The 13,236-nt window shown below is 36.8% G+C and overlaps 1 protein-coding gene across 1 annotated transcript in view; it reads right to left on the minus strand.

Annotated features, from left to right (window-relative positions):
* Positions 1-2,647: 2,647 nt before the first annotated feature.
* Positions 2,648-13,236, minus strand: part of stk32c (serine/threonine kinase 32C) — a 117,303-nt gene continuing 106,714 nt past the window's right edge. Inside the window, exons 9-12 of the mRNA XM_015393709.1 lie at positions 11,935-12,060; positions 11,524-11,652; positions 7,628-7,695; positions 2,648-4,200 (exon numbers count right to left, since the gene is read on the minus strand). Of these exons, the coding sequence (XP_015249195.1) occupies positions 3,978-4,200; positions 7,628-7,695; positions 11,524-11,652; positions 11,935-12,060 (546 nt within the window). The 3' untranslated portion in view covers positions 2,648-3,977. The remainder of the gene's footprint in view (positions 4,201-7,627; positions 7,696-11,523; positions 11,653-11,934; positions 12,061-13,236) is intronic.

Below are 13,236 nucleotides of genomic sequence, written 5' to 3' on the forward strand. Positions count from 1 at the left end.
TTAGGGATAGTACGCAGTGCTGGGAAGAGCTGCTGCCTGCTATTCTGTGCCTCTAACTTCAGCACACAGTAACCAATGTGAACGACAGGTATGCAGCCTTCAAATCTCACACCTGCTCATTCAATACATGTCCAGTACGTGTTAATATCTGACTAATTTTTCTATGTACTGTCCTCACGCATTAATCCGTTTTGGTAGTGCACCATCTCATGAGCGGTGATGAAAAACATCAAAATGAATCCCTATATTATACCAACAATACATAATGAATCATCTTACTGATTATTTTTTAGATAAAGACCCAAATGGGTATTTATCTCTAATTGTTTCTCTATGTCTATCTATCCAATTAGGATGTCCATGTTTCCCTTGTATTGTTTCTCCATTTATTTTGAATACTTTTAACATTTTTTGTTTACTTTCTAATTCCTTTTTGGATTGTCATGGCATTATTAGGCAACTTTAGAGGTTGTTGTATTATCAACACTATATGATCTTCAAAAGAAAAATAACTAAGTGGATATAATCATGGGTGAAACTTTAATAACCATTAGTTTATTTTTTTTGGGAATTAATAGTTAAAATAAAAGCCAATATTTTCCATACATTTCTTTCAACAAAGAGTTCTCTAGGTGCTGCATCAGCCTGGTTACAACTAAAAAATAATCACAGTCCTGTTAAGTTTCATTGTCATAAAAGCATTGCAGGTTTTTCCATCTACTAAAGGGTGTGAATAAATGGTGACAGGATCAATTGTAAAATAATTCAAAAATACATTGAAAATGCTCAATTTATATTAAAAAAGTCTAAGGATGAAGAATTTTTGCCCAACTTTTTTTTTAATTAATCAAATATTACTCAGTATCTCAAATTATAAAATACAAAAGTATAATTTTGCTGTTATATCTAGATTATATTGGTCTGTTTAAAAAAAAAATTATCTTTTAAAATGCATGGAGTGTGTAAGAAAACAATCGGAGCCAATGGATTTCTTATACAATATCGACAAGAATTTAAGACTTCTTTACACCCCTAGTGAGGAGCTATCCCGGTACAGGAATACTACATTTTCCTAACTTTAGGTTAAAAGTAATCTCTTCCACTAACCAACATGTTTTTTTTTTTTTTTTCTGACTGTGATAAACCAGAATAATCTGACAGTGAATCTGTGGATAGAGGTAAAGATTAAGGTGATGGTAAGAAGACCTTCCAACCTCCAAGACTTGAATTTGATGTTGTTCCGCAATTATAAGAAGGTTTTTATGATTGATAATTGATAAATAATAAATAAGTTAAATGTGAAATATATAAACAACAGTAACAGAATATCTGATTTTAATAAAAACACTTCTGTTACATTTTTTTTCTTGCTCGTCTCATTTTCTATCACATATAAACCTCATCTATGAATACTTTCAAGTTTAGCTGTACCTCCCTCCATTTAATGCATTCAAACACTAGGGCACATAATTACCAATAAAAGGAGTACGGAACAATGAGTTAGACTGATTTATTCTGGCAGTTTTCGCTCTCAATTGTCTGATGATAAGAACCTCTGCAGACCTAAACATGCAGAAAGACAGGGTACACCTTCTATAAATCTGCTTTGTCTTCAAGTTTTCCACACAGACATAAGATTGGTGTCAGTCTTCGTTTCTATTCTTAAGACACCAAAAGTCGCAAGTAGTTTTCACCAGAACATCACTCCACTGGAAACAACCACATAACTGTCCTATAAACAATAATATTGTCACTGTTAAATAGAGCAAACCTCAGGTTCTACAAAAAGAAAATACAACATACATTCAGACATTTTAAGTTCCTTAGAAATGGTTATGCAAATGGTAGAAAAGCTTTGGCATAGTTTGCCTACAAGTTGTGCCTGCACACTTGGAGAGAAGAGCGGAGGGAAGCATGGGGGGGGTGGGATGAGGGCTTCACACAGCTCTTCCCTCAGTTTACACGTCGAGTTAGCAGTCCCACATAAAACTGTGGAGAGTTTAATACCTACAGTACATCACATGCTATTTACACTGTTCTTTATTCTGTCAGGCCTGGAGTAGGGAAGGGGTAAAGTCTTTGCTACATGTTCCCAGGCGTCTAGACCGGGACTAACGGGACCACCTTGAATTTGCAAGCATCTCTGTGAGAATCACAGACAAATTCATCTAGTCTGTGGAACCAACAGCTACATTTTTAGGCCCCAAGCTAAACCCTACAGAGGGATGATCTTTGTCCTAACTGAGCACTTAACAGGATGATGTCTAGTAAAGCAGCTTTGAAATAGATTCTTAAAGGCTGACAATGCTCTTATCTATCCTTAGAGCTTATTCTGGCCTTTTTCCAGTCAATATAATGATTTTCCATTAATTAAGTTACCTTAATATCTTAAAAAGGCTTTAAATTAATGACTTGTTTCACACTTAGAGAGAGAAAAATCAGACCATTATCTTCAGCTAAAAATGCATCTGGGGATGCAACACGGTTTACAGATACTGATCATTATAGAGAGGCACAATTTTAAACAGGTGTAAGAAGTGTAACTGTGAGTCAAGAAGCTTTTTGCAGGAGGGAGGAGGTCCAGGAGGAAATCAACACAATTTAGGCCGTTTAATACACACTATAAAAAAAAAGAAAGAAAAAAAAAAAAAAAAAAAAAAAAAGAACACCCAGTTTTCGTTTTGGGCTTTTACGTGTATTGGGGATCCATTAGACTGCTGTAAAAATAATCGGCACTGGCATTGGCCTTAAAAAACCTGTATCGGTTATATTTAAGCTAAGACATAAAAGGTTTTTTGCAGTGTTGCCATAAAAGAGAGCCTTTTCTTCTAAACTACAAACAGCTTATCAGCACAGAAAACTCTTTCTTTAAGCATGGTGGTGGATGGGTGATGGTTTGGGCTTGTTTTTCAACCACAGCTCCAGGAAAAGTCATTGAGTAACCAATAATCATAAATTACAAACCCTCACAAACCTTCTACGTTGTAAGTAAGATCGGATCAGGCATTACAATTTAACCTCTTCAGCAAAACATAACTCATACAGAGCTTCAAAAAATATATTTGATGAATATATGTGAAGCAAATAACATCTAATATATATATTTAATTATAGACACTAAAAAAAAAAGGGGGGGAATATATTTAATTAATTTTATGTAGATTTTTGTGGAACGGGACGTAAAAGAAAACACGCCTATTTCAACCTTATACAAGCAAATAAAAGATGGAAACTTTTAATGGTACATTTAGTCTCATTCTGTTGTAAAACTTCAATGACATTATTGAATGAAAAATCTGTTAAACCAACATTAAACCTATGTTTAAAAAAGATAGCTGCTTATTATTTTTAGCCAGAGCTATTAAGAGCCATTGTGAAGGTCCATAGAACTCAACAGATCCCTGTTCTATAACCAAAACCCTAAAACATAAAGAGGGTGTTCTTTGTTTCTGGCTGCAACAGATGCCGTGAGTCGGGCGGGAGTAAGGCGAAACACAGACGATAACATAAACTAATTGGCTTTGTGTGCTAAATCGGTCAATTTTCCCACTCAGATTTGGCACAGAGACTTTGAGAAACACAGGAGGTGCCTCAACCAAACCAGCTACCCACCTTAAACCGTGGAAGGCTACTGGTCAGTATGCCATCATGCTTTCAGAGCTCTTTGCTTACAATCAACACCTCCCTGTAAGTGGAAACCTTATTTGTCATGCTATAATGTTACATTGCATAGAAAGTTAGAGCTTACTCTATGAGCACAGAGACTCTCTGGGGATCTGCTTCATTCATGCCTTACCGGAAAGATGCTACAGAAACTATAAGAGAAAGAACAAACTGCGGGAGCCATTTTGGGTCATTTCAACCCCCCATTCCATGTGCGTTTCCTCAACCCCTGGCTATAGAGGAAGGAGGTGAGGGGGTATCTATCGGCATGGCACAAAGATGGCAGCCGCCAGAGAGATCCGTCACCGTGCGGGCTAGCAGCTGCCGGGGGATGAACACACGGAGCCACACATGCTTAATTTGGAGGACGTCTCTGGTTCCGGATCTGGATCTGGATCGGGCTCGGGCTCTGGTTCTGGGTCAGGTTCATGGGCGTCATCATCATCGGTGGCCCCAGGTTCTGCCTCTCCGTCCCTGTCTGCATTGGCATCATCGCCCCCGGCCTCAGACTGACCCTCCTCCTGCCGCCTTTTCAACCTTACAAGTAGACAGAAAACACATTTAAAATCATATTATTGCTTCTCCCTCTATTAATCACCCCGTTCCATGTAGGAGTAAAAAAAATAGAAACTACCATAATGACACTGGAGTGTAATTACAGGACTTGACTGAATTAGACTGTGTAGGGCTCTTCACTGCTGTGCATAATTCTAGATTCATTATAAATATCAGTAGATTGTCATTAATTAGAGCAAAAGGATATAATAAGACACACAGAACGAGAGTTCAGTAAGACTGGGGCTGCAGGACGTGATCAATAATAAATGAGGCAATAATTTAAGCATAGAACCAAGATTCTTCCCTCTACCTCTCAAGGAGGAACACCCTGCAGTAATTTATGGCTCTTTTAGTTGTCATTCATGATGAACTCTGAATATTCTACTGACATGAACAAAAGCTTTGAAGCATATCTTTACATCATGGCATCCCTGACAAGCAGACAAGTTTGAAAGGGGTTCTTAAAAAACAATCTCTCTTAATTTTTCTGGCATGTACAATACCAAACCTTGAAGTATTTGGGTGGGGTGAGGTTATTAAATCAGATACGTCATATATGAGATATGATTGTTCCTTATGTTCCTAACAGCACTAACTTTACTCTCAATTTGCAGGTTAACTAGAGGATCCTAGAATTTCTAAAAGAAGAATGGGAGGCAGATATTTTAATTATCAGGCTCCTCCCCTGTGGAACCAACCAGTTTTATTCTGTGAGGAGGACACCCTGTCTACTTTTAAGGCAAGGCCTAAAAATGTCCTTTTTGATTACATTTATAGTTAGAGTGTCCCAGGTTATACTGAGCTATCTCTATAGTTATGCTGCTACAGGCTTAGACTGCTGGAGGACATAGGTACCACTTTTCATCATTCTGCTTCATTCTAACTATATTCTCCCGTTCTGCAGTATTCGTTAGTTCAATTTCTAACGTTTTTCTCTCTCTGCTTTTCCTCATAGTAGCTTCATGTGGTCTGTTCCTGTTTGTCTTTGAAATCATCCTTAAGAGAAACATCAGCTGTGCTGCTGCAATCAACACCTTTGTTTATAGATGGTGGAGCTTGGCCTGTATTTGCACCACTAGAACTATTCTAGTTTTAGGGGTGCAAATATTTTCTCAACACACTGTTCTCTTTAAAAGTGATTCCCGTCCAGATTCTATGGATCTGAATCAGTGCACAGTTGATTGCTTTTACACTTTTGTGCGAAGCTCCCTGCTTCAGGGCTCGTTGGTGTGAGTTCCACATTCAGCCATGAAGCATTGAGGCCTAAGTGCAGGATGAAGGAGGTAGATATTTTATTTAGCTCCTCAAATAAATTTAGGGTAACCATATTTTATTTTTGTAGACCCCGCTATTACTTTGTGTCTTTAAAAAAGGAGATTAAGAAAGTTGAGGCAAATATATAAAACATCTCTGCAGCATAAGAGCCTCTAAGGACCAATTGTGGGACTGCTTTGCCTGGACTACATTATGCATACACTGAAGAAAGAAAATCTTGGATCTCCTGCTGATTTACTAAGGATACTAAGAAATACAAAGGATACATTTTAATGAGGAACTAAATCCCAAAGCAACTTTTTCACAGATAAACTGTATAAATTGGGCCTTAAGGATTCTATCTTTTTGTGTTCAAATCTTAAAATTTTTAGTGTAACCTTGTATTATTTGCAGTACTTGACATAAAAACATCTCACTACTGACCTAAATGTTGAAACGTGGTACTGCAATCAATTTTCTTCTATTGGTTAAAACAGTACAGCTAGCACATTGCTAGATTGGAGCAGAGAGTTTAGGTATGATGGTGGGAATTTGGCATTATTTAGCACTTTAAAGGCAATCTTTCACCAGGAAAAACACTGTAGTCTGTCTCCAAGCATGCATACATCTCAGGAAGACATTTACTTTAGAGAAATACTCTGCATAATTTAGATCTCTAGATTTCTATTTTATCAATCAAAGCTTTACACCATTTCATAGAATCTCAGTAGGATTTAAGTGTGAGGCCTTGTTAAACCACTGAATGATCTTTGCATGACTATTGAAGTAATAGGTAATCTATTCTTTGTAAACGCAATGCTGGCAATGCAGCACCAAAATATATTTCTACCTCCCTATAGGTAAGTTCAGGCTTGGAGACCAGAACCAGGGTGTCTAAGGCTAAGTCCACTTGGAGGTTAACACAGTGTTCACACTGTAAGGTGTGAGTGCAAAGAAGAAAGCAAACACTGCCAGAAGAGCAGTAGCAGGCATTGTATTATTTGTCAAATGGCAGTTAGGGGTTGCAGGAAAGCTGCCAGAGAAGCAATCTGAGACCTGGTTTGGTATAATTTGAATGAGAGACCTTATATTGGATACACCAAAACCTGGCTCCATGCAGACGGGGCCCTGATGCTCAACCAATGTCATCTTATCACCAAGCTTCTTGCTGAGGTTTTGGAGCCTATTCAGCCTGAGGCGTATGGGGAGTGTTGGCCTAGTTGTTGGAGCAGTGTGCTCTGAGAAGGTTGCAAGTGGCTCAATCCCCACAGCCTGCACTCTGGGTTCATGGGCAAGACGCTTAACTCCACTCTGCTCAACACAATGACAACCCACTCCTCCCCAAGGATATGGGTAAAATGCAGAGAGTGAATCTCCCCATTGTGGGACAATAAAGGGATATACATTTACATATCTACTCCCTATGGACCTTCATCTTTGGTAATGTTAGTGTAAAGGTGAACAGGTCAAATAACAGGAAGATCAGGGGTTTCTGTTGTCGACTGTCTAACTGATTGTAATATAAGCAAACACCTAAAACAGGAGCAGAATTACATTTTAATGCCAAAAAGGAATTTAATAAGGTGATAAAGTGCCACATAGAAGTAAACATATACTTGATATAAATGTGGGATTATATAACTTGAAATAAATATATACAAGTAGTATAGGAATATTTTAAGAACAGAGATGAATAGTGCAACTTTTGTAGAGAACAATCACCATGGCAAATATTAAAAACATACAATGGTATGAAATCTGTAGAAGGAATAAGTCAGCCTGTATTGTTTGTGATCAAACACTTCTGTCAATGATGAAATATAAATCAACTTACATGGAATTAATTATGACGATCTTTGTACATATTCTGCTATCTTGCATCAAAAGCAAAATATCAAACTTTTAATGCCTTTGTGGGCAAATTTTAAAAATCAGCAGGGGATCAAATCATATTTGAAATTAATTATGGTGCTGCAGTGGTAACAGCAATTTAAAAAAGAGATTAATTAAAAAGTATACAGGGTGTTGCAAATTCATAAACTGTTTACCTGCATCTTGGGTGGAGCAAAAAACAGCTCTTGAATAAAAGCAGAGAAATATGCACTTTTAGCTCTTGTCATAGACAGACCTCTGCTTTTTTACTTCCACATACCTTTCACGGTTGAAGATCATGAACTCTTGCTGCACCACTTCAAGGCACTCCTGTAGGTAATCGTTCTCCTGCAGACAGTCATACAAAAGAGATGCTGTCTTCAGAATCATCATTCAACAATGACCTTTCCACCGTTGCAAACAGGCAGACCTGAATCAGGCGACTCCCTGATATATGACGTGGAATTTTGTCTTTTTCAGCCTTCGAGGTTCCTTTTAACCTGACTCATGAATTGTTTGCAATCCCTCCTCAAATTGGATGTTTGGCTTGAGACAAAAATAGAAGCTCATATTTCCAAAAGCACCCGGGGCCATGACAATGGCACGGAAAGGCTTCATAATTTAATAATCTAAGTAATAATGCAGCATGAGCACATGCAGGCAATCTCACACACACACCAACTCCCATAAGGCTGCTGTTGTTTGAGGCACACAGTGTTGTACATGCTTATCAGCCTTGATAACAAGTGACAAAAACCCTACGCACACACTGATGAATATAACACTGTCATGAGCACTGTTTGATGAAAACCCAGGCAATATCCCTAATTTTCATTTAGAAAAACAACAACAACAAACATCTCAGCACTTTTTTATCCTGGTCCTATGATGAACACTGCAGAGGCAATTAATCCGGGGATCATCTTAAAATTATCGCACTGGTGCGTCAGGTGGAGATTTGTCACTGTTATTCATCGAGAACTTAATATTCTACTGTAATCCATTTAATTAGAATCTTACAGCAATAATCTTATAATGATCGCTAAATGTTTGAGGACTAAATGCCATCAGTGCAGACTATTCCCGTTGTTGCATTAAATGCTGAATGTTTTCAATTAACAGATTAATCTTTGTGGAAAATGGGCAACGGTAGCTTCGGATTTAAACAGCTCTGGCTGACAGCTAATGGAAGGAATGGAAATGAAAATGAGAAAACCCCACATAAAAGAGAATGCCTGTAAATGCCACATTAGAGATCATAATATGCAGGAAAAAAATGAAGAAAGAAAAGAAAGACAAAAATGATCATCTCAACAATCTACCTTATTTGTTTTGGTTTATGATTATAAAACCATAACTTTTTATTGATAAAAAAGAAAGAAAAATTCAATATGTGTTTTTTTTAAATCTTTTTATCTTAAAACTGACAAAATACAATCCAAGTGCGCTGATTCCATATTTTTTGCCAAGGAGTGCAAAAACTATATAGACATTGTGATGCCTAGAATAAGCAGCTACTTCTTAGTTTTTTTGCCGCCACTGCACATAGCTGTCATTTAAGACTGCATTTATAACTGGATGTACTTTGATTTTATTTCCATTGAAAGCCCCCTGGCTCAGTGCCTTCATGCTTAACTGCAATGGTGGAACGTAACAAAGTACCTGTACTTACGTACTTTTAAAAATATATTTACTTTACTGGAGTAATTTCTTGGGGAGGTACTTATAATTTTCACTCTACTAAATTTTGATGAAAGAGCAAGTTACTTTTTCCTTTTGGCTCAGCTTTGCATTTAAATCCACTGTTGCTGTTTTTCTTAGTTGAAATGCAACATGTAAGATAGCAGCCTTTAGGGCTGAATTTTGACAACAAAGTTTTAGAGATGTGCATGAATATTACACAAAATTTGAGAATTTCATGGCAGATTTGTAGTTTATAAATGTTATTAAGGCCTTAGTTGTTGCCATGTGGCCATATTGTTCAGTAGAATCAGTTGTATGATGAAAGCTGTAGTTTCTTTGTGGTAATCGATTCAACCTTAAAACTCTATTCCATACTGAAAGTTTGAGAAGAATCAAGACACACATTTGCGGTTTGTTTCTATATAAAGAATAAGCATTTCTATGTTGAAGTTCTTTACAGGTGGTGTAGAATCTCTAGCAGGTGGTTCTACACATCAATACTTCTGGCGGTTTGTGAAAGTTACAAGGTAATTTAAATTAAGTCTGAAAATGATACACAATTGTACTGATGTTACAAAATAATCTTGGTATTTTTGAATACTTAAGTATTCAAAAATACTTAAATATTTCAAAAAGCGAGTACTTTGATGCTGTAATTTGAGTAGCTGTTTCACTGAGTAACTTTTACGTGGAGTTAAGATTTGACTGAGTATTAATAATTTTACTCAAGTACTACTGTTAAGTACTTCGTCCACCACTGCTTAACTGTCTCTTGCCTGGATAAAGCCATTGACAGAGCAACTGCTGCATTGCCTTTGTTCTCTCTTTGTTTCTATACACAGCGACTGTGACTCTGGGCGTTCATGTTCAGCTGTGTCTTTTTCTTTGCCAGAGTCACAGATTAAGCTATTGTCGCCTGTTTTGCTTATTTGTTCACCCTTTGTTTTACTTTCAGTTGAACTCTATCTTGACTAAGTGACTCTGTGTTCAACTGTGTCTCTTTATAGATGAAGTCATTGAGGATCCAATGAATTTTAAGTTGTTTTCTCTCCTAACAATCTGAACCTGGATCTGGATGAAGAACTTCTGCAAAATCTGTGATTTGACGTAAACAACTAGGTTTTTGTAGTGTGATTATGATTAACAGAATTTAAATTCATTTCATAATGATTTATTTAGATTTAAAATTTTACCGGAAAACAACAGATGGTTTTAATGATGGCTTTTGATGGTTTTTCCAATTATTATTTTTTTTTTTGTAGGTTTTATTTTGATACAAATTGGTGGTACAGAGCTAAATTGGATTTATGCTGAATGATTTAGTGTACTTAAACTAAAGTATGTCTTCATGCTCTCCACTGTAGCACAATTTCAGTTTTTTTAGTTGTAGAAAAGAGAATAAGAGGAATTCATAACAGCTGGGGGAAACAAAAAGCTTTGGGCTCCCTGCCCATCTAAAAATAAGCATCTTTGACAGGCGCTGCCTTATAGGAGACCTGAGCTGAATTATTATCTCAGACCAGCACAGGCTCTTGAAGTATGCAATTTATTAGACCACGATTCTTATAGTATTAATAATCTGTTAGTTAAAGGTGTCATTATCTTTGCTGTACCTACATATTGGAAATAACAGAAATAAAATCAACACAAAGATACATTTCATACAAAACTGTATTTTTTATTTATTTTTACAATAAATAGTCTCTTTATATAAAAGGACAGCATGAAGTAAACTAGGTAAGATTTGTTATGCAATGGAAGGGAATGAATGCCGTATAACAGATGCAGTAACATCTTGAATCCTGTGTTCATCCTCACAGCTCCCAAATCCTCCTACGTAACAGAACATGTTGCCATTATTACCGAAGTAAAAATCACTGCAGAGTATCATCTCAAACATCTACTCATGAAGGATTTGACAGATCAATCAGAAAGTGTCATAATCCTGTTATGGACTCATTTTCTTTTCTTTTTTTCCAACAGTTGCTGTCATTATATTTTTATTCTTTTTCTTTTTTTCTTTTCACAGAATGTAGAATGTCATGGCTCGGTGGTTTTGTGTTTAACTGTATATATTTCGTGAGGCTGTTGCTCTGATTTACCTTGAATACTTTCTTGTAACGAGGGACAGTATTTACAGCAGCTAAATTACAAAAGAAATGAACAAATATTATCTAATCTAATGCACAGAATTTGGGCAAAACTGGTTGTAGATATGAGCTGCATCTTATTATCTTTTAAAGTGGCTTGAAATGACAGCTGCCATGTATTGGCAGAATATGGAGGAAAATATTTGCAGCTGAGATGAGCAGTTGTTGCACACACAAAGACCTGTATCCTGTTTAGGATTGTTTTGAATCTGAGCATGATTACTAAAACAGAAAACGTCAATAAGTCCAAACTAAGCAATTTCTGTGTTTTTGTTTTATTCATCTTTATGTCAATTTTTTGAAGAACAAGTGAGGTTGTAGTATGCAGGTCTGAGTTACTCACAGACTGTGAATCCTTGCTGTTGTCTCGAGAGCGGTTCTTAGCCAGCCTTTTTTTCTTCTTGTGGAGGGGACGTGACTCCAGAATCATCTCCTCCAGCTCAAAGGTGGGGTCGCAGTGGAGCCGACCTTTCTGTGGAAGTGAGATGCACACCGCATAATGACAAAGACATATGCACTTTGAAACCAAGAGGTACAACAGACGCGGTACACCACAGACAGCAAAACACAGGAATTTATAACAAGTGCATGTGTACACTCACTGTATAGCAGGATGCCATAAAAGAGCTGCATGCAGTTCCCTCTGCATTATTAAGTCCTTACACATGCTCATTACAGCCAGCATACATAAAAGAGCACTTGGGAGTACTGTTAAATATTCAATGTAAGAAATATTGCATCTCTTAACACTAACATTAGGAACGAATCCAGGTTCCATCTTCTTCTCATATACGGCATCCCAGTTGACGGAGGCGAGGTATGGAGACGCCTGCATATCAGACAGACTGGAAAACCGATGCTCCGGGTTGACTGTCAGCAGCTGCAAGGAACGGAGACACACAGTCACACACACACAGTCACTATCACCTTGCCAGTTCAAATATCACCTTCACAACTTCACTCCCAACTCACAGCCAGCCACTTCTCTCCGGGAGGTGAAATAAATTGCAGGTATAAAATAAAACTCTCTGTGACTTCACTTTCTTCCTTTTTGTGAAGGAGAGAGAAAAAAGGCACATAGCTGTGTATGTGCTTGAGCTCCAGCAGTGGATAAAAAAGAAATAATTGAATTGTAATTCTTGACAACTTTTGCGTTTATGACTAAGAACATGAATAGCCTAAAGGGACAGTGCGGAACAAACATGGATTTTTATTAGCAAAAATAAATTATTCCTTTATTAAATACATAATCTGAAAACGTTTCTTAACATAATTTTAAAAATTAAAAAGTTTTCATATCTTCAAATTAGTAGGGGGAGCTAATGGGAGATGCCATGTTGTGAAAGAGGACATATTTGTCAGCTTTATGCATTTTTACCTGTATCTGCAAATCGAATAACAAATATTTCTGTTTTATTTAAACCAATACTTGTGTAAAATGTGTTAGACTTAGACAAACTTTATTGCTATTTTGTATACAATCATACATTATAATGTAAATGAAAAAACAAAAACTTATCCTTCTAAATTTTTCCAAAAATTCTGCAGCACATACTTACAGTATAATCCTCTAGACTGATATCAGAGTAATCAGTATCAGCCTAAAAACATCCTGTAACAGTTTATCTCTACCTCATAGTCAAGACAGTGTTTACAGGCTGGTAAAATGTTGCTTCTTCTTCAGAAAGCTTCTGACCCATGTTGCTGCAGGACTTGTTTCTCTTTGGATAATTAAACTCTTACCAGCTCCAGTAAGCCTCTAAGCGTCTATTGATATTTTTTCTGGGGCTCAAACACAAATTTTCAATCAAAATCGGTTTATCTCTGAGAAACAGAAATCACTTTCTTCCTCAACTTTCTTCACTTTCTTCTCACAGTGTTTATGCTTTCACATGTTTGATAACAGAGAGACCACTGGGCATCAGGACATCTTCCTGATGTCTTAAAATGTTTTATAACATACTTTTAGAAAAAGAGGCAAATAGTTTCCCCGAACACACACACACCCATATTTAATAAAAACTGTTTTCTCACCCCTCGTGGGGTGGTATGTGTC

Source organism: Cyprinodon variegatus, unplaced genomic scaffold, assembly GCF_000732505.1.
Source record: "Cyprinodon variegatus isolate N-32 unplaced genomic scaffold, C_variegatus-1.0 Scaffold654, whole genome shotgun sequence".
NCBI lineage: Eukaryota > Metazoa > Chordata > Actinopteri > Cyprinodontiformes > Cyprinodontidae > Cyprinodon > Cyprinodon variegatus.